This window comes from Natator depressus, chromosome 6 (assembly GCF_965152275.1).
Source record: "Natator depressus isolate rNatDep1 chromosome 6, rNatDep2.hap1, whole genome shotgun sequence".
NCBI classification, from domain to species: Eukaryota; Metazoa; Chordata; order Testudines; family Cheloniidae; genus Natator; species Natator depressus.
The window spans coordinates 51,944,440-51,970,374 of NC_134239.1; the positions used below are offsets into that span (position 1 = coordinate 51,944,440).

The 25,935-nt window shown below is 46.3% G+C and overlaps 1 protein-coding gene across 3 annotated transcripts in view; it reads left to right on the forward strand.

The window, feature by feature from the left end:
• Positions 1–25,935, forward strand: part of LDLRAD3 (low density lipoprotein receptor class A domain containing 3) — a 168,505-nt gene that overhangs the window by 34,672 nt on the left and 107,898 nt on the right. For 2 of the 3 annotated variants that reach the window (XM_074955280.1, XM_074955281.1), the window contains exon 2: positions 17,051–17,197. The exons of the other annotated variant lie outside the window; for it this stretch is intronic. In XM_074955280.1, the coding sequence (XP_074811381.1) occupies positions 17,051–17,197 (147 nt within the window). The remainder of the gene's footprint in view (positions 1–17,050; positions 17,198–25,935) is intronic. 3 annotated transcript variants of the gene reach the window in all.

Genomic DNA, 25,935 nt, shown 5'->3' on the forward strand with positions numbered 1-25,935 from the left:
ACAACACACAGGGAACAAACAACAGATTTAAAAAAAAGAAAAAGGTCAGCAAGATTCAGGCAACTCAGCAGAGATGAGTCTTTAAAATAGATTTAAATGGTGACGAGGGTTATGGCTTAGTGGATGAGCTCAGGAGGTCAGTGTGCCTAGGGGGCTGTATAGAAGAAAGTCAAGAGGCTGACCAACAGGTGATGAAGTTGGGAATATTTGAACTCGAGTGGGGGCACAATGTCACACTCTACTTGTGAGGATAAGAAGGGAATATGTTGGGTTTTCTGATAAGTAGTAGCCTGATTTTTCTTGCCACTTCACTTACGAATTCTTTATAGCTGAATACGCCCTCTTCAGAAACTAGATTGCTGCAAAAATGGTAAAATTCAGTGCTTTTGTATGTGTGTGGTTTGTAAACGTTGATTGGCAGAGTATTTGTCTCCGTGACCTTAAATGTGACTTGTTGTAAGAGATCTCTGCTTTTGAACTTGTATGGCTAGACTTGATCCATCCTGAGGTCATGGAAATGCTAAAGATCAAATACAGTGGGTCTCCCAGCTGTGGTCATGGGTGGCCAATTGTCTGTGGACAAAAAATTGGGGACAAGAGGGAATTCCTTAAATCTGAGGTTTTACATCTCTCCCTTCTGTGAATGCATTACTTACTCGAGTTGACATTATATTATACCTGTCCATCTGTCTTCACGAGTAGACCCCACAACTTCTAATGTTGGATGCATCAGAAATGTAATCATCAGGCAGTTTAAGTGGTGGTGGGTGGGAGAGAGGAATTAAAATTGCTTAGAGATCAGGAGTCTTCAAATAATCACTAGCAAGTGTCCTTTTCTTTGCTTGTGACAGATGGTTTATGTGCTGTTGATGGATCCAGAGAGAGCTAGCCTGTCTCATCCGTCACTTCTCGAAGCCAGTTTGGAAGTACATTGGGATGCTTGTCTTTTGTTCTGCCAATGCCTGTTTGGCAGCAATGCAGACAAAAGCAAATCCAGCTGGAGTCTGGGCTCTACAGGGATTTAGGAGACAGGTTGACAAACAAATAGCTGTAGACAAACTCATTGGGTGGCATCAAATGTAATTATTTAAGAAGAAATGGAAAGGAAAATGAGTTTTTGTTTGTATTTTTACTTTATTTACTTCTATAGTGCTTTTAACAAGGGATTTCAGTGTGCTTTACAAACTTAGAGTAATTCAGGACCCTGAGCAATAGGTGTACTATCTCCATTTTACAGGTGGGTAAACTGATGCAGAGAGGTTAAGTGACTTGTACACAGAGAATCAATGGTAGAGCCAGGAGCAGAACCCACAGGGGTCCTTATGTTCAGTATTCTGCTATGAGCACAAGTGAGCACTGCCTCCCCATTTCGGTATACTGAGTGTTAGGAAGTCTGATGTTTATCAGTGTTGGGAGGAGGAAAGCAAGAGAGGTAACGGCCTAATTGGTTAGTTCTCTTGCTCTCCCGTGGACAGTATAGAGCAGTGGTTCTCAACCTGCGGGCTGCTTGCTGCCCAGTCAGCACACAGCTGCGGCCCATGTGACATCCTCCTGGCCATACAAGTAGTATATATGTTGTGTGGATGCAGCCCATGTAACACATGGAGAGCTGCATACGCAGCCCACAATGGTAAATAGGCTGAGAACCGCTGGTGTAGAGGCTGTTAGGTGCTTGCATGATGTTGTCCTGAGTCAAATCTGATGAGTTACAATGCATTTATATCAGCACTTGAGTGGAACCAGAACACGCTATTGAGAAATGAAGCGGGGTGGGGGCACAGAAGGCTCAGGACCCTCCCCGCAGGCCAGCTGTGAGCACAGACCTGGCTGCCTCCACTTCCTCCCCTCATTCATACTTGAGACAGCAGTGCAGGCACTCGAGGTAACAGGCTGGGGCACCTGCATCCCACGCAATGGGGGAGCCCCGCTGGTGTTCCAGTACTGTGAGCTGGGAGGGGAGGCCCCAGCATTCCTCCAGCCCCCTGGCCCAGACAGGGCAGCAGGGGGGGAAGGAGGCTGCAACGTGGATGCAAGTGTTTTCCACAGGCAGCTGGGGTCCCTCAGTGCTGCACAGTATCCCTGCCTCCCTTGTGCTCTCTTGGCTGTGCATTGCCCTGGCACCAAGGGCCCATCCCAGCACTTTCAGCTTAGCACATCCCCAGCCCATTACCTACTGTGCAGACTTGGCTGGGAGGGGAGGTAGCAGTTGCTGGGTGTCTGCTCAGAGCTGGCCATGGGGGCCTGATTTCACCTCCTGTTTTTTCCTGTCACTTAGTGCATTGTATCCAAGCCTGGTACTATAGGAATCCAATTCAGTCCTCCATGAAGGAAGAGATCTGATTCACTATGATTAAACTGACCCCTGCTGACCCTTGTATGTTAGCAACAAGAAGATGATCAGGGAAAGTGTGGAACCCTTACTGAATGGGGGAGACAACCTAGTGACGATGATGTGGAAAAAGCAGAAGGACTCAATGCTTTTTTTCCCCTTGGTCTTCACAGACAAGGTCAGCTCCCAGGCTGCTGCACTGGGCAGCGCAGTATGGGGAGGAGGTGAGCAGCCCTCAGTGGTGAAAGGACAGGTTAAGGACTATTTAGAAAAGCTGGACATGCACAACTCCATGGGTTCGGATCTAATGAATCCAAGGGTGCTGAGGGAGTTGGCTGATGTGATTGCAGAGCCATTGGCCATTATCGTTGAAAACTTCTGGTGATTGGGGGAGGTCCCAGACAATTGGAAAAAGACAAATATAGTGCCCATCTTTAAAAAAGGGAAGAAGGAGAATTCTGGGAACTACAGACCGGTCAGCCTCACCTCAGTCCCTGGAAAAACCATGGAGCAGGTCCTCAAGGAATCCATTTTGAAGCACTTGGAGGAGAGGAAGGTGATGAGGAACAGTCAGCATGGATTCACCAAGGGCAAGTCATGCCTGACCAACCTGATTGCCTTCTATGATGACGTAACTGGCTCTGTGGATATGGGGAAAGCGGTGGACGAGATATATCTTGACTTTAGCAAAGCTTTTGATATGGTCTCTCACAGTATTCTTGCCAGCAAGTTAAAGTATGGATTGGATGAATGGACTATAAGGTGGACAGAAAGCTGACTAGATCATCGGGCTCAATGGGTAGTGATCAATGGCTCGATGTCTAGTTGGCAGCTGGTATCAAGCAGAGTGCCCCAGGGGTCTGTCCTGAGGCTGGTTTTGTTCAACACCGTCATTAATGATCTGAATGATGGGATGGATTGCAGCCCCAGCAAGTTCACGGATGACACTAAGCTGTGGGGAGAGGGTCCAGAGTGACCTAGACAAATTGGAGGATTGGGCCAAAAGACATCTGATGAGGTTCAACAAGGACAAGTGCAGAGGCCTGCACTTAGGACAGAAGAATACCATGCACTGTTACAGGCTGGGGACTGACTGGCTAAGCAGCAGTTCTGCAGAAAAGGACCTGGGGATTACAGGTTCTCTGGGGACGAGAAGCTCGATGTATGAGTCAACAGTGTTCCCTTGTTGCCAAGAAAACGAACGGCATATTGGGCTGCATTAGTAGGAGCGTTGCCAGCAGATCGATGGAGGTGTTTATTCCCCTTTATTCAGCACTGATGAGGCCACATCTGGAATATTGCATCCAGTTTTGGGCCCCCCACTACAGAAAGGATGTGGATAAATTGGAGAGAGTCCAGTGGCGGTCAACGAAAATTATTAGGGGGCTGGAGCACGACTTATGAGGAGAGGCTGAGGGACCTGAGTTTATTTAGTCCTCAGAAGAGAAGAGTGAGGGGGGATTTGATAGCAATGTTCAACTACCTACCTGAAGGGGGGTTCCAAAGAGGATGGAGCTAGGCTGTTCTCAGTGGTGATAGATGACAGAACAGGAAGCAATGGTCTCAAGTTGCAGTGGGGGAGCGCTAGGTTGGATATTAGGAAAAACTATTTCACTAGGAGGGTGGTGAAGCACTGGAATGGGTTACCTAGGAAGGTGGTGGAATCTTCATCCTTTGAGGTTTTTAAGGCCTGGCTTGACGAAGCCCTAGCTGGGATGATTTAGTTGGGGTTGGTCCTGCTTTGAGCAGGGGTTAGACTGGATGACCTCCTGAGGTCTCTTCCAACCCTAATCTTCTCTGATTCTATGAGTCAAAGATGTTGACCCAATGGACATAGAATCCTAGAATAAAACATAGATAAAACTAAAATAAATAAATAAAAACATCGCTCTGGGAGATTGATTAGATTGAAGCATTGGGTTTGGAATACCTAGACTCCTGAAACACAGGTTAACATCAGTGTTAACTCAGCCCTTCCTCCACGGTGGAAGTCTGAGTGTTTGTCTGTACTGCAAAAAAAGCCCCACTGTGGTGAGTCTCAGATCCTGGGTAAACTGACTTAGGCTCCTGCTACGGGGCTATAAACAGCAGTGTAGGCACTTGTGCTCGGGCTGGGACCAGGCTCCGAAACCCAGTGAGTTTTAGACCCGAACCCAAACATCTACACTGCTATTTTTAGCCCCATAGCATGAGCCCTGCGAGCTGTAGTCAGTTGACATGGGTGTTGAAACTTGCTGCCATGGATCTTTTTTTGCAGTGTTACTCATGAAGGCATTTTGCGCCAAAAAATTAAAAATTCTGTGCACAATATTTTAAAATTTTGCAAGTTTTATTTGTCAATAAACAAATGCAGAGCTCCAGCATGGCAGTGGGGAGCACAGGTCACTGGCTGCATGAAGGTGGGAGATCACCCTGCTGCCTCCCCACCCCGGGACACGGACTCAGTGGTGAGGTTGCACCTGACCCTGACACAGCACAAGGCCTGGGCCTGCCCCAAAAACATCCTGGGGCCCTGCCTTTCTGCGCTAGGCGCACCAGGTATGGGGAGGCAGATTTAACCAGGCAGATCCAAGTGTGAAGGGGCTCAGTGAGAGGATTCTGTGTGGGACAATCTGGGCGCAGGCAGATTGTGGGGGGGGATCTGGATGCACGGAGGCTCATTATGGGGGTTCCAGGTACAGGGCAATGGGACTCTGCAGGGGCTTCCAGTTGAAGGTGATTGAAGCTCAGTGGGGGAGTCTAACTGCTCGGGGAATGGGACTTGGTGGGGTGGGGGTCTGGGTACAGTTGGAGATGAGTGATGTGGATGGCTTAGGGTGGGGCTTGTCAGGGTGGGGGTTTGAGTGAAGGGAGCTGAGTGGGAGGGGGTCTGGAGTGCGGGGGGGGGGTCTGGAGGCAGCAGGCTCCAGATGCAGGGGTTGAGGTTCAGTGGGGTGGGGTTCGGGTATTGAGTACTAGTGAGGGTTCTGGGTGTACAGGGTGAGGCTTGGCAGGAGTGTCTGACTATGGAAGGTCCGGCTGCATGGGGATTGGGAGATGGGGGAGCAACTCCCCATACAGTGATCCTCTTCTCCCCCCCCCCCCCACACACACACACAGCTGAGGAGTGATGAGGGCAGGAAGCAGGGCAGGATTTGGGGGGAGGAACCTGGGGGAGGTTTCTGGGGGTGGGTCTGACACAGCCCCAGCCACTCCTTGCAGGGGAAGAGGAAGTCCCGTCCTCTCCTGCCTCCAGCCTAGCTGGGACTAGCAGCTGATCCCAGCTCAGGGTAGGAGCCACTGGGTGGGGTGTCTCCAGCCGTGCGGTTATTTACCTCTCCGCCAGCTGCACTGGGTGCCTGAAATGATGTACCTGCGCTGCTAGGGAGTGGTGCGTGACTGCTCTTGCAGCTTCCCTTTGCTTCCCTGTCAGAAAGTTATTTTTCTGCAGGGAAGCCAGGAAATCTGCAGGCGATATGAATTCTGCGCACATGCAGTGATGCAAAATCCCCCAGGAGTACAATGTAGACATACCCTGAGTTTCACCATATTTACTGTGTGCAGATATTTTGGAAGAGACCTTATAAACTTTGACCTGCTCTAGGTAGATGTTTAAAGGTCTTATTGAACTTCTTGCAGAAGTTTGTCCTGATATCCTTGGCCCAAAATGTCACTTTCTCTAGTTATTGCACTGTACCTTTCACCCCAGAGGTGGCTGCATTTCAGTGGCGCTAGATGTTCTGTAGCTTTTAACGGGTGTTGGAACCTTTGAGGCTAAAGGTACCCTGTCAGAAATATCCATTTCTGTCTGTGATGATAGAAAGTGGAGTGCTCAGAGGTGGCTTGTTCTTTTGGGGAAGTGGGGATTGCTGCTGTATTCTTCAAGTTTTTATTTGCAAGTATTCAATATTTAGATGCCAGCATTTTTGGAAGTAGCTGTTTAAACCAGACTGGTTTCCCTCATCCAATCCCCTTTTAAAATGAAACATGAGGCCTTTTTCATTCAGCCAGATGGTGTGCTTTTTTTAAAGTGAGCAATGTGTTGCAGTGAAAATGGGCCACTTTTGCTTTTCTTCTTCTTTTTTTTTTAACTGAACATATCCATGCATCTAGTGTTTAGTTTGGATTCAGAACAAGAGAGGCTGCAGGGTAAGTATGTCAGCTATTGGAAAGCTTACTCTGCCAGACTGAAGGAATTTCTGCCATTGCCAATAGGCTGCACAAAAGCTGACATCTATATGGACTGTATTTTAAACGCTGGTTCATCCCTGCAGGGAATTAAACTGGGTGATATAATTTGATCCTTTCTGTGGCACCGCACTCTGAATTATCCAGTAGGCTGTGCCTTGGGTGAAGTGGAGGGCAGTGGGCAAGAGCATCACATTCCCAAGGGTTGAGAAGCAACAACTGGATTGAGGATCTCCTTATGGGCTTTGGGATTTTTTGAAGTTGATTCAGTAGAAGGGAGTGAAGGGATTTTTTAAAGCCAGTAAGCAAAAAGAGAAACGTAATGTAAACTATTCCACATGTGGAATTGTTTTGACAACTCCGTGTCCACAATTGGATTCTTTAGAGGTGGAGTAATCTGAATAATGAATATCTAGATACATTTAGTATATGATTTAAATGTTTCAGCTCATAACCTCTGACTTTTCTAGCAGTTGATAAGGACCATCTTAGAAAGCAATTGGTTGGTGGTCTAGGTTTTGGACTGGAATTAAGGAGATCTCTGTTCTAATCCTACCCCTGCAACAAACCTCTTGTATGACTTTAGGCAAATAACTGAATCCCTCAGTATCTCCGTTTCCCCTTTGGTAATACATCCCTTCCTGAAAGGGTGGTTGTGAGGATAAGTTCAGTGAGTGCCATAGAACAGTCTATAAATATTTTACTGGGCAATGGATGGGATTTGATGGATGTTCTCAGAATGTTCTAGTCTATTCAGGAAAGGACAATTATAGTCTATTTATTAAAGTGGGATTGTAAGAATGTTCAAAGGTTTCTCTCTCAATGAGATTTCCTTTAGTTATGTTTCAGAGTAACAGCCGTGTTAGTCTGTATTCGCAAAAAGAAAAGGGGTACTTGTGGCACCTTAGAGACTAACCAATTTATTTGAGCATAAGCTTTCGTGAGCTACAGCTCACTTCATCGGATGCATACTGTGCAAAGTGTGGAAGATCTTTTTATATACACACAAAGCATGAAAAAATACCTCCTCCCACCCCACTCTCCTGCTGGTAATAGCTTATCTAAAGTGATCACTCTCCTTACAATGTGTATGATAATCAAGGTGGGCCATTTCCAGCACAAATCCAGGTTTTCTCACCCCCCTCCCCCCCCCACACACAAACCCACTCTCCTGCTGGTAATAGCTTATCTAAAGTGACCTCTCTCCTTACAATGTGTATGATAATCAAGGTGGGCCATTTCCAGCACAAATCCAGGGTTTAACAAGAACGTCGGGGGGGGGGGGGAACAAGGGGAAATAGGTTACCTTGCATAATGGCTTAGCCACTCCCAGTCTCTATTCAAGCCTAAGTTAATTGTATCCAATTTGCAAATGAATTCCAATTCAACAGTTTCTCGCTGGAGTCTGGATTTGAAGTTTTTTTTGTTGTAATATAGCAACTTTCATGTCTGTAATCGCGTGACCAGAGAGATTGAAGTGTTCTCCGGCTGGTTTATGAATGTTATAATTCTTGACATCTGATTTGTGTCCATTTATTCTTTTACATAGAGACTGTCCAGTTTGACCAATGTACGTGGCAGAGGGGCATTGCTGGCACATGATGGCATATATCACATTGGTGGATGTGCAGGTGAATGAGCCTCTGATAGTGTGGCTGATGTTATTAGGCCCTGTGATGGTGTCCCCTGAATAGATATGTGGGCACAGTTGGCAACGGGCTTTGTTGCAAGGATAGGTTCCTGGGTTAGTGGTTCTGTTGTGTGGTATGTGGTTGCTGGTAAGTATTTGCTTCAGGTTGGGGGGCTGTCTGTAGGCAAGGACTGGCCAACTATGCTCACATAATTGGAATTGGAATTCATTTGCAAATTGGATACAATTAACTTAGGCTTGAATAGAGACTGGGAGTGGCTAAGCCATTATGCAAGGTAACCTATTTCCCCTTGTTCCCCCCCGCCCGCCCTTCAGACGTTCTTGTTAAACCCTGGATTTATGCTGGAAATGGCCCACCTTGATTATCATACACATTGTAAGGAGAGTGATCACTTCAGATAAGCTATTACCAGCAGGAGAGTGGGGTGGGAGGAGGTATTTTTTCATGCTTTGTGTGTATATAAAAAGATCTTCTACACTTTTTGCACAGTATGCATCCGATGAAGTGAGCTGTAGCTCACGAAAGCTTATGCTCAAATAAATTGGTTAGTCTCTAAGGTGCCACAAGTACTCCTTTTCTTTTAGTTATGTTGTAGCTTTGAAATGAGTCTGAGGAACGTGGCCAGTTTATTTTCAGGAAAAATATAAATAAAACTAGCAGCAGATGTTGGGCTTTCGACCCTCTCCTCAACGGGCTCCAGAGTCTGTAAGACCACTGTCTTTTTGTGTCATGTATGTTGGAAATGCATCTGACAAGCTTTCTTCCTCTGAAATTCTGTGATCTTTAGAGAGGGAAAATGGGTCTGTGGTCAAGGCAAAAGTCTGGGAGTCGGGAGACCTGGGTTCTGTTCCTAGCTTTCCCACAGACTTCCTGTGACAAGTCACTTGCTCTGATTGTGTCTACACCAGGATTTTAATTTCAAATGGGCGTGCTCCATGTGTGATTTGAGAACGGTTAGATGACATGGTGGCAAAAAACAGATGAAACGTTTCTGTAGCTTCCTCCGATGCTGTCATCCAAGGATCTGCACCTTTTGGGAATGGCAGATCAGAAAATCCTAATGTATACTAGGTTTCTGTGCCTTAATTTCCTCTTCTGTGAAATGAGGATAACACCCCTTCACAGTGATTAACAGCTGTAAAACATTTTTGCTCTTTCCATCCCAGGATCTCTTTAGAAATACCTGTCATTATTATAATTAAATAGCAACTGGCTACCAAAAAAGTGTTCCCTTGATGCGGTGCTGACCTGCAAGGGTGAGCCCTCTCTATAAAATGTATATTTTAAAAATCCTGCTGAATCTTAAACTGCTCTATGCTGTGTAATAAATCTAGGGAGAACACCGATCAACTGTACCTTCACAAGGAGAAAAGTAGTTCCAGCTATCTTGTTTCCTATTTCTTTACCTAGCTAAAGAAAACCTTAGTTGGTATGATGGTCATAGGTTCTCTTTGGTTGCAGGGATGTGTGTTGTATTATCAGCACATTGGTGGCTGTTTGCTAATAAAGGGCTGCTGTAATAGTGACAGATTGTTTTCACCTTCTGCATTATTGCTAGGCAGATACAGATCAGTGATGAGAGAAATGACTTGAACTGGATTAAGGCGTGCCACACTTTTTGTGTCTGTGGGTATGTCCGGCAGCGCTTTAACGTGGCTGTGTAGTCGTGGCTCCAGCACTGGGAGAGAGGTCTCCCAGCGCTGTAATAGACCCACCCCCGTTAGGGCAGTAGCTCCCAGCGCTGTAGCATTATCTACACTGCCACTTTACAGCGCTGAAACTTGCATCACTCAGCGGGGTGTTTTTTCATGCCCTTGAGCAAAGAGAGTTTCAGCACTGTAAGTGGCGGTGTAGACAAAGCCTATGACAGTGCTCTATGGCTCTGCCCTAGTCATGTGTGTGTTGCTGGCAACAGTTGCCAGCAGTAGCTGCAGTCGAACTGGTGGTCCACACAATTTTTCCCTGAAGGATAGCCCAGGACAAACCATGTTAAATTCTTGTTTAAAACAAATTATTCAGACCTGAACCAGAGTTGAATTGGCTTGTCCCATGCCACTGTCAGAAATGGATGCTTTTCTTGGTTAAGACAAGGCTAGAGTGAACAGGCACTGAGCTGGGGGACTCTTTCCAGCATGTACTAAATAGCAGCATTTCTGCACTGGGAGGCGAGGAGAGTTAAATCTGTTTCACTTGAACAGGAAAGCAACGAAGCAGGGAGTGTGGATGAAATGGAAGGTTTGGATGAAATTGGTAAAAACAGAAAAGGAATTGTCAGCTGTGTGGTCTGCTTGGGTCTGTTCAGTGGCGGCTGCTTTTTATATACAGCACTGGAGACAGAGCTAGTAGCGGAGCCTGTAGTTAAAGCTGCCCAATCTGTCCCATTATAAGTAGGGCCCTACCAAATTCACGGTCCATTTTGGTCAGTTTCATGGTCGTAGGATTTTAAAAATCATAAATATCATGATTTCAGCTATTTAAATCTGAAATTTCATGGTGTTGTAGGGGTCCTGACCCAAAAAGGAGTTGTGGGGTGGGGGTCATGAGGTTATTGTAACGGGGGGGGGGGGGGTTGTGATACTGCTACCCTTACTTCTGTGCTGCTGCTGACAGCAGCGCTGCCTTCAGAGCTGGGCAGCTGGAGAGCTGCTGCCGACAGCAGCTCAGAAGTAAGGATGGCAAGGTATTGTATTGCCACCCTTACTTCTGTGCTGCTGCTTGTGGAGCGCTGCCTTCAAAGCTGGGCGCCTGGCCAACAGCCGCTGCTCTGTAGCTGCCCAGGTCCGAAAGCAGCGCAGAAGTAAGGGTGGCAATGCCGCAACCCCCCTAAAATAATCTTGTGACCCACCACCCCTGCAACTCCCTTTTGGGTCAGGGCCCCCAATTTAACAAATGCTGGTCTCCCCTGTGAAATCTGTATGGTATAGGGTAAAAACATGCAAAAAACCCAGATTTCACGGGGTGAGACCAGATTTCATGGCCCTTGACACGTTTTTCATAGCTGTGAATTTGATAGGGCCCTAATTATAAGACTGATTATCGGTCGCTTATAACTTTGCCAATCTTTAACGCTTCAGGCTGAACGGGTGTCTGCTGCAGGCTGAATATTGGTGGGGGGAAGTTTCAACAAAAACAGCTTAGCCATTTGCAAGAATAAAATTTGGGAAAAATGCTAGGGATTTCGGGAAGAGTCTGAGGGTATGTCTACACTACGAAATTAGGTTGAATTTATAGAAGTCGGTTTTTTAGACATTTGTTTTTATATATTTGAATGTGTGTGTCCCCACAGAAAATGCTCTAAGTGCATTAAATGCATTAACTCGGCGGAGTGCTTCCACAGTACTGAGGCAAGCGTCGACTTCCGGAGTGTTGCACTGTGGGTAGCTATCCCACAGTTCCCGCAGTCTCCGCTGCCCATTGGAATTCTGGGTTGAGATCCCAGTGCCTGATGGGGCTAAAACATTGTCGCGGGTGGTTCTGGGTACATATCGTCAGGCCCCCGTTCCCTCCCTCCCTCCCTCCCTCCATGAAAGCAGGGGCCTTGTTGTTTTGTTTTGCGCCTTTTTTCTTGAGTTACCTGTGCAGACGCCATACCACGGCAAGCATGGAGCCCGCTCAGGTAACCGTCACCGTATGTCTCCTGGGTGCTGGCAGATGCGGTACTGCATTGCTACACAGCAGCAGTTAATTGCCTTTTGGCAGCAGACAGTGCAGTATGACTGGTAGCTGTCGTCGACATAGTCCTGGGTGCTCTTTTAATCAGGTGCCTGGGCAAACATGGGAGTGACTCAGCCAGGTCATTTCCCTTGTTTCGTCTCATGGCGATTGAGTCCTACCGGCAGTGCACTGTCTTTTAATCAGCAGCCAGCAGAAGATGATGGCCAGTAGTCATACTGCACCGTCTTCTGCCGAGCACCCAGGAGATGATGACGGCTAGCGGTCGTACTGCACGGTCTGCTGCCAGCAAGATGTATAAAGGTAGATGAAGTGGCTCAAAACAAGTAATAGACCAGATTTGTTTTGTATTCATTTTCTCCTCCCTCCCTCTGTGAAATCAACGGCCTGCCAAACCCAGTTTTGAGTTCTGTCCTTGAGGTTTTGAGTTCTATCCTTGAGGGGGCCATTCAGTTTCTCGCAAAGCCACCCCCTTTGTTGATTTTAATTCCCTGTAAGCCATGTCGTCAGTTGCCCCTCCCTCCATCAGGGCAACGGCAGACAATCGTTCCGCACCTTTTTTCTGTGCAGATGCCATACCACGGCAAGCATGGAGCCCGCTCAGATCACTTTGGCAGTTAGGAGCACATTAAACACCACGCGCATTATCCAGCAGTATATGCAGCACCGGAACCTGGCAAAGCGATACCGGGCGAGTAGGCGACGTCAGCGCGGTCACGTGAGTGATCAGGACATGGACACAGACTTCTCTCAAAGCACGGGCCCTGGCAAAGTGGGCATCATGGTGCTAATGGGCCAGGTCCATGTGGTGGAACGCCGATTCTGGGCTCGGGAAACAAGCACAGACTAGTGGGACCGCATAGTGTTGCAGGTCTGGGACGATTCCCAGTGGCTGCAAAACTTTCGCATGCGTAAGGGCACTTTTATGGAACTTTGTGACTTGCTTTCCCCTGCCCTGAGGCGCAAGAATACCAAGATGAGAGCAGCCCTCACAGTTGGGAAGCGAGTGACGATAGCCCTGTGGAAGCTTGCAATGCCAGACAGCTACCGGTCAGTCGGGAATCAATTTGGAGCGGGCAAATCTACTGTGGGAGCTGCTGTGATGCAAGTAGCCAATGCATTCAAAGATCTGCTGATATCAAGGGTAGTGACCCTGGGATATGTGCAGGTCATAGTGGATGGCTTTGCTGCAATGGGATTCCCTAACTGTGGTGGGGCCATAGACGGAACCCATATCCCTATCTTGGCACCGGAGCACCAAGCCGGCGAATACATAAACCGCAAGGGGTACCTTTCAATAGAGCTGCAAGCACTGGTGGATCACAAGGCACGTTTCACCAACATCAACGTGGGATGGCCGGGAAAGATACATGACTCTCGCATCTTCAGGAACTCTGGTCTGTTTCAAAAGCTGCAGGAAGGGACTTTCTTCCCAGACCAGAAAATAACCGTTGGGGACGTTGAAATGCCTATCGTTATCCTTGGGGACCCAGCCTACCCCTTAATGCCATGGCTCATGAAACCATACACAGGCAGCCTGGACAGTAGTCAGGACCTGTTCAGCTACAGGCCGAGCAAGTGCAGAATGGTGGTAGAATGTGCATTTGGACGTTTAAAAGTGCGCTGGCGCAGTTTACTGACTCGGTTAGACCCCAGCGAAAGCAATATTCCCATTGTTATTACTGCTTGCTGTGCGCTCCATAATATCTGTGAGAGTAAGGGGGAGACGTTTATGGCGGAGTGGGAGGTTAAGGCAAATCGCCTGGCTGCTGGTTTCGCACAGCTAGACACCAGGCGGTTAGAAGAGCACAGGAGGGCGCGGTGCGCATCAGAGAAGCTTTGAAAACCAGTTTCATGACTGGCCAGGCTAGGGTGTGAAAGTTCTGTTTGTTTCTCCTTGATGAAACCCACCACCCCTTGGTTCACTCTACTTCCCTGTAAGCTAACCACCCTCTCCTCCTTCCTTCGATCACCGCTTGCAGAGGCAATAAAGTCATTGTTGCTTCACATTCATGCATTCTTTATTCATTCATCACACAAATAGGGGGATAACTGCCAAGGTAGCCCGGGAGGGGTGGTGGAGGAGAGAAGCACCAGGAGGGGTGGTGGAAGAGGGAAGGACAAGGCCACACAGCACTTCAAAAGTTTAAAACTTTAAAACTTATTGAATGCCAGCCTTCTGTTGCTTGGGCAATCCTCTGGGGTAGAGTGGCTGGTTGGCCCGAGACCCCCCCACCGCGTTCTTGAGCGTCTGGGTGAGGAGGCTATGGAACTTGAGGAGGAGGGCGGTTGGTTACACAGGGGCTGTAGCGGCGGTCTGTGCTCCAGCTGCCTTTCCTGCAGCTCAACCATACGCTGGAGCATATTGGTTTGATCCTCCAGCAGCCTCAGCATTGAATCCTGCCTCCTCTCATCACGCTGCCGCCACATTTGAGCTTCAGCCCTCTCTTCAGCCTGCCACCTCTCCTCCCGGTCATATTGTTGCTTTCCTGCACTCTGACATTGTCTGCCTCCACACAGTCGTCTGTGCTCTGTCAGTGTGGGAGGACACTATGAGCTCAGAGAACATTTCATCACGAGTGCGTTTTTTTCGCCTTCTAATCTTCACTAGCCTCTGGGAAGGAGATGATCCTGTGATCATTGAAACACATGCAGCTGGTGGAGAAAAAAAAAGAGGCAGTGGTATTTAAAAAGACACATTTTCTAGAACAATGGCTACACTCTTTCACGGTAAACCTTGCTATTAACATTACATACACAGCACATGTGCTTTCGTTCCAAGGTCGCATTTTGCCTCCCCCCCCCCACCACGTGGCTAGCCCCTCACCACCCCCGCCCCCCCCCCCCCCTCGGCTAACAGCGGGGAACATTTCTGTTCAGCCACAGGCAAACAGCCCAGCAGGAACAGGCACCTCTGCATGTCCCCTTAAGAAAAGCACCCTATTTCAACCAGGTGACCATGAATGATATCATTCTCCTGAGGATAACACAGAGAGATAAAGAACGGATGTTGTTTGAATGCCAGCAAACATACACTGCAATGCTTTGTTCTACAATGATTCCCAAGTACGTGCTACTGGCCTGGAGTGGTAAAGTGTCCTACCATGGTGGATGGAATAAGGCTGCCCTCCCCAGAAACCTTTTGCAAAGGCTTTGGGAGTACATCCAGGAGAGCCGCAAATGCCAGGGCAAATTAATCATTAAACATGGTTGCTTTTAAACCAAGTATAGTATTTTAAAAGGTACACTCACCAGAGGTCCCTTCTCCGCCTGGCGGGTCCGGGAGGCAGCCTTGGGTGGGTTTGGGGGGTACTGGCTCCAGGTCCAGGGTGAGAAACAGTTCCTGGCTGTCGGGAAAACCGGTTTCTCCGCTTGCTTGCTGTGAGCTATCTACAACTTCATCATCATCATCTTCCTCGTCCCCAAAACCTGCTTCTATGTTGCCTCCATCTCCATTGAAAGAGTCAAACAACACGGCTGGGGTCATGGTGGCTGAACCCCCTAAAATGGCATGCAGCTCATCATAGAAGCAGCATGTTTGGGGCTCTGACCTGGAGCGGCCGTTAGCCTCTCTGGTTTTCTGGTAGGCTTGCCTCAGCTCCTTAAGTTTCACGCGGCACTGCTTCGGGTCCCTGTTATGGCCTCTGTCCTTCATGCCCTGGGAGATTTTGACAAATGTTTTGGCATTTCGAAAACTGGAACGGAGTTCTGATAGTACGGATTCCTCTCCCCATACAGCGATCAGATCCCATACCTCCCATTTGGTCCATGCTGGAGCTCTTTTGCCATTCTGGGACTCCATCATGGTCACCTCTGCTGATGAGCTCTGCATGGTCACCTCTGCTGATGAGCTCTGGCCAGCGTGGCAAGCTGCAGGTGACCATGCAAACAGGAATTGAAATTCAAAAGTTCGCGGGCCTTTTCCTGTCTACCTGGCCAGTGCATCTAAGTTGAGAGTGCTGTCCAGAGCGGTCACAATAGAGCACTCTGAGAGAGCTCCTAGAGGCCAATACCATCTAATTGCGTCCACAGTACCCCAAATTCGACCCGGCAAGGCTGATTTAAGCGCTAATCCCCTTGTCAGAGGTGGATTAATGAAACTGATTTTAAGAGTCCTTTAAGTCGAAAAAAAGGGCTTCACCGTGTGGACGGGTGCAGGTTTACATCGATTTAACGCTGCTAAATTCGACCTAAACTCCTAGTGTAGACCAGGGCTGATTTAATGAGAGAGTGAGGTAGGGATGGTGGACAGAGTCAGGGCTTGGCTGGGCAAGGAGCTTGAGGAGGAGCAGGGTAGGGAGGAAGACGGGGATGAAGAGAAGGAAATCCTCCATATCCCATCCCGTACTGTCGCTGCTTGTTCCATTTCAGACCTAAAATGCAGCTTTGGAGGACTTGCCTTTCCCCTGGGGTGTGGGAGGGGGAACCCTATCCCTAAATCTTCATTTTTGACCTGCAAGCTAACCACTTTCCTAATAAGGTGTGTGCATAATCCCCATATCATCTTCATTCATTGGAGTTTAGCTCTCTCCGTGATTGTGAGCTTCAGTGCATAAAAATGCAAGAGCTCGACTGATATTACTGGTGAGAGTGTGTCATGTTAAATGTAGCGCTAAACTTCTCCAACATGCTTCTATCCTGATCTGCAGCATTCCTGCCATTCTAGTACTGAACCCCCTCTCCTTGGCAGATTGCTTTAATGTGCCAACTGCCTTACTAGCATGTGAACAGATGTTTGCCAGGGGACTAGATTAGAAAGCTCACTTTTAATTTTGACTATCAGCACTGTATTTAAACCTGAATTGAAAGGTTAATATTCATTAACTAACATGCCTCCTAGCTTCGAGGTGGTAGGAATATGTTCTGCAGACACAATACTGATCAGACAAAGGTATGGGGATTTGGAGTCCAGTGTGTTGTGTCTCATGAACTTGTTAGACTGGAAATATTAGGAAGGAAGAGAAAGATTAAAGCTAACCCTGCTCTAGTGGGTGGGAGTAAGGGGAGAGGAGGAGAAGATGGTGCTGCTGGAATGTGGGGAAATAGTGAGCCCCTTTCGAAGCATTGTGAAGGGGTAGCCTGTTTGTTGTCTGTGTTTAATCTATCATTGACGGACAGTATTATCATTGGCTCGGCATGTGTTCTTTGTCTACCACAGGAATATGCCTTGTGAAGTTAAAGCAGGTCCTGTATATTGGGTGTTTGGTTTTTTTCCCCCCTTCTGTTACAGAGAGCCAGCTGTTGCCTGGGAATAACTTCACAAATGAATGCAACATTCCTGGAAACTTCATGTGTAGTAACGGACGCTGTATCCCAGGGGCCTGGCAGTGTGATGGGCTGCCAGACTGCTTCGATGAAAGTGACGAGAAGGAATGCCGTGAGTGACCCCTGTGATTATCTTACATGTTTTGTACCATGAGGCTCAGTTAGATAGCATTATTTGCATGTGTTGTGGTCTATGTTCTTCAAGTGATGAAGCATCTGCCTGACTTGTTTGCCTTTTGTTGGTGGCAAATAATGTACGTTACAGTACCTTTTCATCCTGCTACTAGCCTGATCAGAGCCTTCTCCTCTGCCTCTCTTGCTATTTGGAATAGTTACTGTATCTCACCACCTCAACTCCCCACCTTATTTCAGATATTTGCTGAACACCCCTCTCATGTTCATCTGTGATTCTTAATTTTTTCTCCCTCTGATAGACTGAACTCTAGAAGCAGCTTCAAATGTTACACACTAATCTTGCTGGCTTAGTGTTTCTAAGACATCAGACCTGAGTTGCAGCATCCTTTTGCCTAAGCACATTTTGTGGTTCAGGTGCAGCACTGGGCCTCAGTTCCTCATCCTGTAAATTGAAGATAATACTTTCTCTTAGCGATTTAGGTGTTAAGCTCTTAGTAAGACAGTTCGCGCCCCATGTGACTCTACGGCACCTAGCACAATGGGGCCCTGATTTCGGTTGGAGCCTCTGGGCTCTGCTGTAGGACCAGAGTGGCTTGGATTCCCTTCTGAGCTTAGCATGCTCCTTAATTAGCAATGCAGGAGTTGTCACTGGGGGGACATGACACTCCATACTACACCAACCTTCCAAGTGCTCCCAGCCCACAGGTTGCCATACCAAAATCAGCATTTTAAAGCTGGTTGAAAGAAGGCATTTTTAAAACCTAAGTATTTATAGGACATGGTCTAGGAGGTTTTGCTATCTATTGCCTGAAAACTGTCATTTCCCCCCAGATGCAAATATAGAGACTCCTAATGAAAGAGCACTGGGCTGGAGTTAGCATTCATTTGTTCATGAATTGGTGATAGCCAAACGTGCCTCATCCCATCTCCATTCAAATGCTCTCTCATTATGAAGAATTGGCTGGATCCAGTGTGAGGCAGGTGATAATGAACACAGTAACAGACAACAAAATTTAAATAGCTGCAAAACCAAAGTTCATAAAATCATTTTTTTTCCAGACTGATTGGAGTGAGTCATGCTGATCTAAGTTATGCTGCCACTGTGCATTTGGATGTCTGCAGAACTGTCCTCCTTTGGATCTCTTTTCATTTAAATAAGGCCATCCAGTTTGATTGTATTAGCCAAGATTTTTGGCTGTGTCCCTTTAACCTGGCCCAAACAAAGAAGTAATTAGACCATTCTTCCCTCTTCCCACACCTTATCTTCCACCTGATCTCTTGCATAAATGTAAAATTAGCATGAAGAAGAGAGATTGGGAGAGCAAGTAATTCATATACTGCCCTGGCCTGCTGTTGACAGGTCACATAAGCCAAAGTGGAAGGGAGACACTCATAGGTTTAGGGATTCAAATAAATAGATCTTCACACAAGCGGGTCAGGTGACATATCCAGAGAGCTTTAGGGGAGCAGGGTTTTTCCTTATCCTAGTCTGGTGGCTCCTAGTGCAGTGCAAACTGCGGAGATTCTCGCTAAAGAACTGACTCCATCATTTACCCACAAGACGTGCCATTTACCTCAGCCCAGCCACAATCCCCTCCTGTGTCCATGGCTGTCCCTGCAATGAGGGCAGACATCTCACATCACTTCTACTGGGTTAGAGGCATCACACCTTTTCACATCTGACACAGAGTCACCGTCTCTTTCGCTCCCCCCCCCCCGCCCCCCTCGAGGGCAGGCGGTACATCATCTGTTGCTTGGGGTTGCTTAAGAAGTGCCTTTGATCAGTTGTGCATGATTATCAGCCAGTACTGATATGGGACCCCAAAAGGGTTGTATGAAAGGAGGAGGGTGGGGAGATGGTGGGCATAGCCTGTGACCAGTGGCAGACCGATGGGAGTTCTTTGACAGGATCATGGAGGGCCCAAAAAACTGTGAGAGAATGAGAATCATAGGATTATGAAATCTTAAGTATAAAAATGACCATATCAGAACAGTTCCATCGCCCATCATGTAAATTATTTTGTCTCTAGCAATGGCCAATACCAGATGCTTCAAAGAAAGGTGCAAGAAACCCCAGAGAGGACAATTATGGAATAACTGGCAACAGGGGAAGTTTCTTCCCAACTGCCATCAATTAGTGGCTTATTCTCTGAAGCATGAGGGGTTCCTCCCTTTTTTATCCTATCTTAATACAGCTGTAGATGGTTCTTATTACCCCAAAAGCATGTACTCCTGTTCTGATCCTGTTGAGCTCCTGGCCTTAATGATAACATGTGGCAGAACATTCCACAGGATAACTGGTGTGTGTGTGTGTGTGTGTTTTATCATATTTTCAAAATATTTCAGTAGGTTGGAAGAAAGGCCCGTTCCCAGGGGATACCAACATAATTGCCACTGATTTGGTCCCTTTTCTTGACAGAAAGGATTAGAATTGAATCCTCAGTTATCATTGACTCTAGAGATGGTGACAGTACTTCCAGGTCAGAGTTGAAACCTCTTAAGAGCCAGCCTTAGCATTTTGGGGTGGGCCTGAAAATCTGCTTATTTTGGTTGGGGAAGGGCATAAAAACATAACTGACTCCTGTCTGCTGTGATCACTGTCTGCTTTGGTCAGAGCTACCTTAAGGATTGTGGAGCAGAGGGTCAGCAAGATAACTTTGGCATCATTCCCCAAAGCATAATACATGTGATATGAGGAAAATGTTTTTGGGCCTTTACCACTCTCCTCTGTTGCTGCAGAAGCAGAGCCCAGATGCTTGTGCTGAGGTTCAAGAACAGTCACCAACATTAAGTGTATATACTCATGCTGTCAGGCAGAGGTGCTGGAACAATTTTTATAGTGGGGGTGCTGAGAGCCATTAAACCAAACTATAAACGCTGTATATAATGGAAACCATTTCAAGCCAGGGGGTGCAGGAGCACCCTCAGCACCCCTACTTCCAGCACCTATGCTCTCAGGGCTTGAATTAATGCCTTTTTAAAGCTAATGTAGTTTGAAGGAGAGCGATCACGCTGGAGAACAACAATAGCAGCACTAAATAGATGGATCAGCTAGCTCAAACTTAAATCAAGCTTAACTCAAGCTAGAGAGGTTGGGAGTTGGGTTGGAGCAACACTTGTTCTCTGAGCTTATCTCTGCAGTGAGGACAAGTTCATCAAGCAAGTAAGTCAGAGTTCTGAAGGACGCTAGGCTCTGGTCACCAAATGGTTTTGCTTACATGCTGATAAATTCTAGGGTCTCTTTATTCTTTTTCTTTGACTACTTAACTATAGAACCCAGAGTAACCAAAAACTTTATAATAATGCAGTTCAGAATATTCCATAGCATCCATGTTCCCATGAATGTACTGAATAATTAGCCATCTGCCAGAGAAGTAAAAATTAAAAGGGGGACAAAAAAACTGAATCAGCAAGCTAAAATTTACATGCCTTGCTCCCTCCTTCCATTTCTTTAGTCCCTTTTCTCTCTCCTGCCATGTGTGACCTCCTCTGTTAATCAGATCACTTTCCACATTTCTGCCTAAGGTTTCCCTTTTTGTTCCCTCTCCTCTAAAAAGCAGCACCTTTCTGTTCGTTCTTTCCCCTTCAGCCCATCCTGTGCAGCCCAGCCCTTTGCCATGTCTAATTGTTTCTTGCTCTCTTCTTCAGTCCTCGCTGGCCTTGGCTGTGATCATTCTGTGGTCCTCTGTTATGTCGGTGATCATATTTAGCACATATGGAATAAGTCATTGTCACAGCACTTCTATGAGGGAGGAGGATATTTTCTCATTTAACAGGTGGAGAAACTGAGGGAGAGACAGAAATATGAAGCAATTCATCTACAGGGGGAAACCTTGTCAGAACTTGGGTCTCATACTTAGTTCACTAGATCAGTGTTTCTCAACCTTTTTGATACAAGGGACCGGCTTGCTGCCTTCCTAAACTGTGTCAGGGAGGTTTCAGGGACCAGCACTGGTCCACAGAGCAGTCATTGAGAAACACTGCACTAGGTCATGTTGCCTCTTATTGCTAAGCTGCTGCTCCTTGTGACCAGACATCTCACTAGCTTTTCATTAGTCATAGGCTGAACTGCAGGCTGTTAGCCAGGAAAGGGGTTTGCAATGACCCTTAGCATCCGTGGCTGCCCGAGCAGTTGAAGATCAGTCTCCCTCCTTCTCCTCCTCTTCCCCCGATGATGGAGAATCCCCTGCAGTTTATTTTGCAAGGCTACCAGGCCACTCCTTTACTTGCAGGAAGATGGTGATTTTCAAAGGAAAATTGCCATAACAAACATGTAAAACCAATAACAGGGGTAGCATCCTCCAGGTTGTTTTCAGACCCACATACGCTTCATAATGGTTAGCTGAGATTACTTCTGTGAAGTACAGAATCTCAAAACCTAGGATGAGCTGCAGGAGCTTGGGGCTGTTACCTCTGTGGCTCCCAAAGTCCTCTCTGGCCACGTTAGCAGAGTGCGTTGCTTGTGCGCTCGCTGCAGGTGTTCTGAGTCTAAACAGAGGGCTTCAGTCTCTGGGATTGTCAGTCTGACACTGTTCACCTCATGCACAAATAGGATCCATAAGTATATATTGGAGGGTTTGGGGGTGTGGAAAAGCTGGGGGGTTGCCCGAAAACAAATGGAACCTAAGGAGAAGGAAAAAAAGGTTAGAAAGATGTTCATTTATTCTAGACTATTTGGAGATAGATACAATGGAAACCCCTAATGTTGATTCTGTTTCAATGGAGATATTATTTTAGGGCCAAATCCATGTCCCACTGCTGTCAATGGGAGCCTTGCAGTTAAATTCTGTGGAAACAGGGTGCAGTCCTTCAAGTGGTTGCACACACACTTACCCGCAAGCCTGCATGTGCCCAGCACTCTGGAGCCAGAATTATCAGTAGCAGTGCCATTTTTTTCCAAGACCATAATTTCTTCTGGAATCTGTATTTCCTGTCCCTTTTTCCCTTTGTTCTTTTTGTTTAAGATTTTGTTCTTTCTAAAATCTAATAAAATGTGAACATTGAAAATGGCTTTTGTCAGCTAATGAGCAACAGCTAGTAGAGGGATTGCATGTCGCTGCCTTTCTGTCAGCTAACGAGCAGCAGATGGTATAGATTTGGAGCATGGCACATCATCTGAGTTAACTGCCTGACATGACAGGAGCCAAAATTAGGGATGTACCAAACGCACAAATTGCAGCTTCTCCTTCATTCCTCTTACAAGAGAGCCATTTCTTTTCTGCCAGGTCTGTGTATGGAGCTATTTTTCTGTGAACCAACAGTGACACCCTGTGACAAGTCATTCTAATCTGAGCTGTGTGTGAGGGGTAGAAGGATTTAGAGGTTTTGGTCTGGAAAGTGACTGTGCAAAAACGTCTTTGGGTTCTGTGTGTGTGTGTTAGTGATTCCAGATCACACATGATTCTGTTTGCAAGTAAAAAATGTTTAATTACCACCACTGCAAATTCAACTGAGGATCTGAAAGTCAAGTTGGGTTTATGCATTGTCACCAATAATAAAGATTCTGCAATTGGAACTTGGTTAACTAAGTTACATGGATGACAGACGGTGCAGAATAGAGCCCAGACAGCACATGCTTAGCTAAGCGGGCCTCTGCAGGTAGTAAAAAATGTTGTCATGACTTCTGAACACACTCAGGAAGCAGAGTAAGAGGTGAGTATGAAGATGCCTTTTGACAGTCGCTTTTCTGATCATTAGCACACTTTACAAGTATGAATTTATTTAAACTGATGTGGGGAATAAAGCACCCTGGTTTTCACATTCCATGTTAGTTTTATACATTTTTTCTGTAATTTCTCTACAGGTTAATTCAGTAATTCCATATAATCTATATATGCACACTTAGCATTTATATAATACTTTGGTCCCATTTGTGGAGAGAAAAGCAGCTGCACAGGCCTCTGGAGAACACCCTGTTGCGGAAGGCCCCCTGGGAAGTGCAGATTCCCCTTGCAAAAAGTCCCCCATAGGTGGGCAGGAAAGATGGCTGGGGCCCTGGGAATTTCCTCACTTTCCTAACCACACCAGAACAGGAGATATGCAAGCTGCACTCGCCCCTGTCTCTGCACTGATACATGAATGGATCGGCGGGGCCTTTGTGCATGTGTTGGATCCCTCCCTATGCAGGTGTACATCTGGAGTTACTGCGCTGAAGTAGGTGGATTTCTGTGAGATGGGAACCAGGCCTCAAGTTCGATATGCTGTTGGACAGCAAGCTGGAGTTATAGCTAGAGTTGAATGCTGTCTGTTTTCTGCCCTCTCCATTACATAAATCACAGAATAAAATTATGCCAAAGCAAGAACCTGACTAAACAGCTACTTTCACCCTCTCTACAAAATCTTTTCTTCCTTTTTCCACCTGTGCAACACAGTTTGGGGTTGTTTAGAGGTAGCACGAGCCTTTGTCCTTTCCTTCCTCTAGACTTGTTGTAAGAACAGTCAGACCCACAGCTTTGTTGTCTGCTGAGGATAAATATCCAGTTTGTCAACTGGCCATGTTAATAATAAAAATAAAATATAAAATTGGGCCTTGTAGAGAAAGCAAATATTGGAATCTCTCTAAGCTATTTAATGACTGCATGTTACCATGATACAATTATTATGGTTGAAGTTATTTTGCTTGGATTTAGCCACCCTGCAGAGTCAGAGGCTAATGAATGGCTTTCATGTTCAGGAACAAAGGGCACAGAATAGCTCAGGCTGCTATCTTTTAAATACTAGGCTTTAGGATAGACATGCAGAGCTCAGTGCACTGGAAGAATTGAGATGCAGCATTTCGCTAATAAGAAATGTCTGCCCAATTCAGTGGTAACATCAGTAAGCCCCAAGGATTGTCTAAATCAGCTGAGATCTTCCTAAAATACAGCAGCAGTCCAAGAACTCCAATCAGACTAATCCTACCCATCTGTAAAGATTACTGACTCTGCACTGTTTAATATATCGATGGCAAAAATTATGCTTCTTGGAACATCCGTTAGCTTTTGATACTTAACGTCAGTCTCTGCTTTATATGTATGTGTACATATGTAAATTATAATATACACACAGGCTGCTGTGGTTAAGGTGGAGCCTTGCATACTTGGAACCATTCTCTGGGCTGCACTGCCTTATTTAAAGATGAGGGCATCTACAGCCTGCTCCATTGTGCTGCACACTAGCTGCAGAGCCCTGGCACTCTTGGCAGGTTGCCAGTACAGCTGTCGCTTAGGTTAGGTTAGGTTTGGACTCTCACGTTCTAGTTAAGAAACTAGTGCAATCTGAACTCTAGATATACCTAGATTTCCCTCTAGGTACCAAGGGTTGGGAGTCCTACTTCCAAATGCATGTGGTGATCTGATTCACTTCAGCCCACTTGGTGCAAGGAATGTACTGACTGGAGTTGCCCTCCTGTGGATGTTGTATAAACATTAGTCTCAGGAACAGACATGTGCATCTTTCCTTCACAGCGAGTCATAGAACTATTTGTTGGTTGTCATGAATTGAGTAGTGTGCCTGATTACCCTCCACTGGGTGGAATCAGCACTGCTCAGCTGTTATAAATATACAGGTAAAAGAGTGCCAAAGTGACTTGGCCTAAATCACTTTTAAAAATGAGGCTTAAGCTTCTAAACTATTTAGACACGTTTGAAAATTTGACCCTATACTGCTAACAGCTCAAGAAAATTCTCCCTTACCCCAAAAATAGGGCCTTTGCTTTTGGGAAAGGAGGAGGCAGCTTTCTGGTCTATCCCTGCTATCACAGCAGTTCCAGGTGGTCATTGTATGTAGCATAACCACGACAGTGGAGTCTTAGGTGGTCATTGACTTGTTTCATTGCTGAGTGCTGACACTGAAGAGGACATAACCACTGCCCCCAAGGAGCTTACACATTTCTGAACAACCTAGAAATGGAATCTTGACAGACTGCAGGATTTAAACCAGGTGCATTCCTACTACAGATGAATGCTGACAGGTTACGTGGAATAGATATGATCTATGGGGTGGGGGAACGCTAGATTTACTGAGGAAGGGTGTGGCAGGTACAAAGGACAAGGTTACATGTCATGCAGATGAACACAAAAGATGGGTATCATGGACTAGGCATGAGTATAGATGGATTGAAAGGAGGAGGAGGAGATGACTGGCTTTTAGTGTATGGAACATACCAATCCCACTGAAACTAGTGTTTCCTGATTTGGGAATGAATTCATTTTAGAAAACAAAACTACAGTTTAACATAGTTTCCATCCCAAACTACAACCCTCCCTGGGTCTTTCCTAAGGTCTTCAAATCTGGCACACGCTTCTAATAAAACCTGTCACTAGGGGAACTTTTCTTGATTTTTTTTTTTTAATTTTTAATTGTTTTATTTTTTGCACATGAATGTAGAAGGAGACAGTCAAGCAGTGATGCCAGAATTAAGGAAGAGATTAGCGTGTTTAAGTACTCAAACTTTGAGGGTACATGTTAGCAAAATTTAATATAGGTGCAGTTATAATGGATGATGTCTTAGTGGCCCAGGCTGTGTGTGTGTAGCCAAATATTAGCTTTTTTAAAAGGTTTATAAGACCAAACAAGACAGCTTTTGATTTTCAGCCGTGCTGACTTTTTTCATAGAGCTGGAATGTGTAGCCGAAAGTGATGAGTTGCTCTAGAAGTTTTAGACCCGTTGAAGTGATGATAGCACATGTAAGATGATGGACATATAAGACATTAGCAACTTCTGCTCATTACATT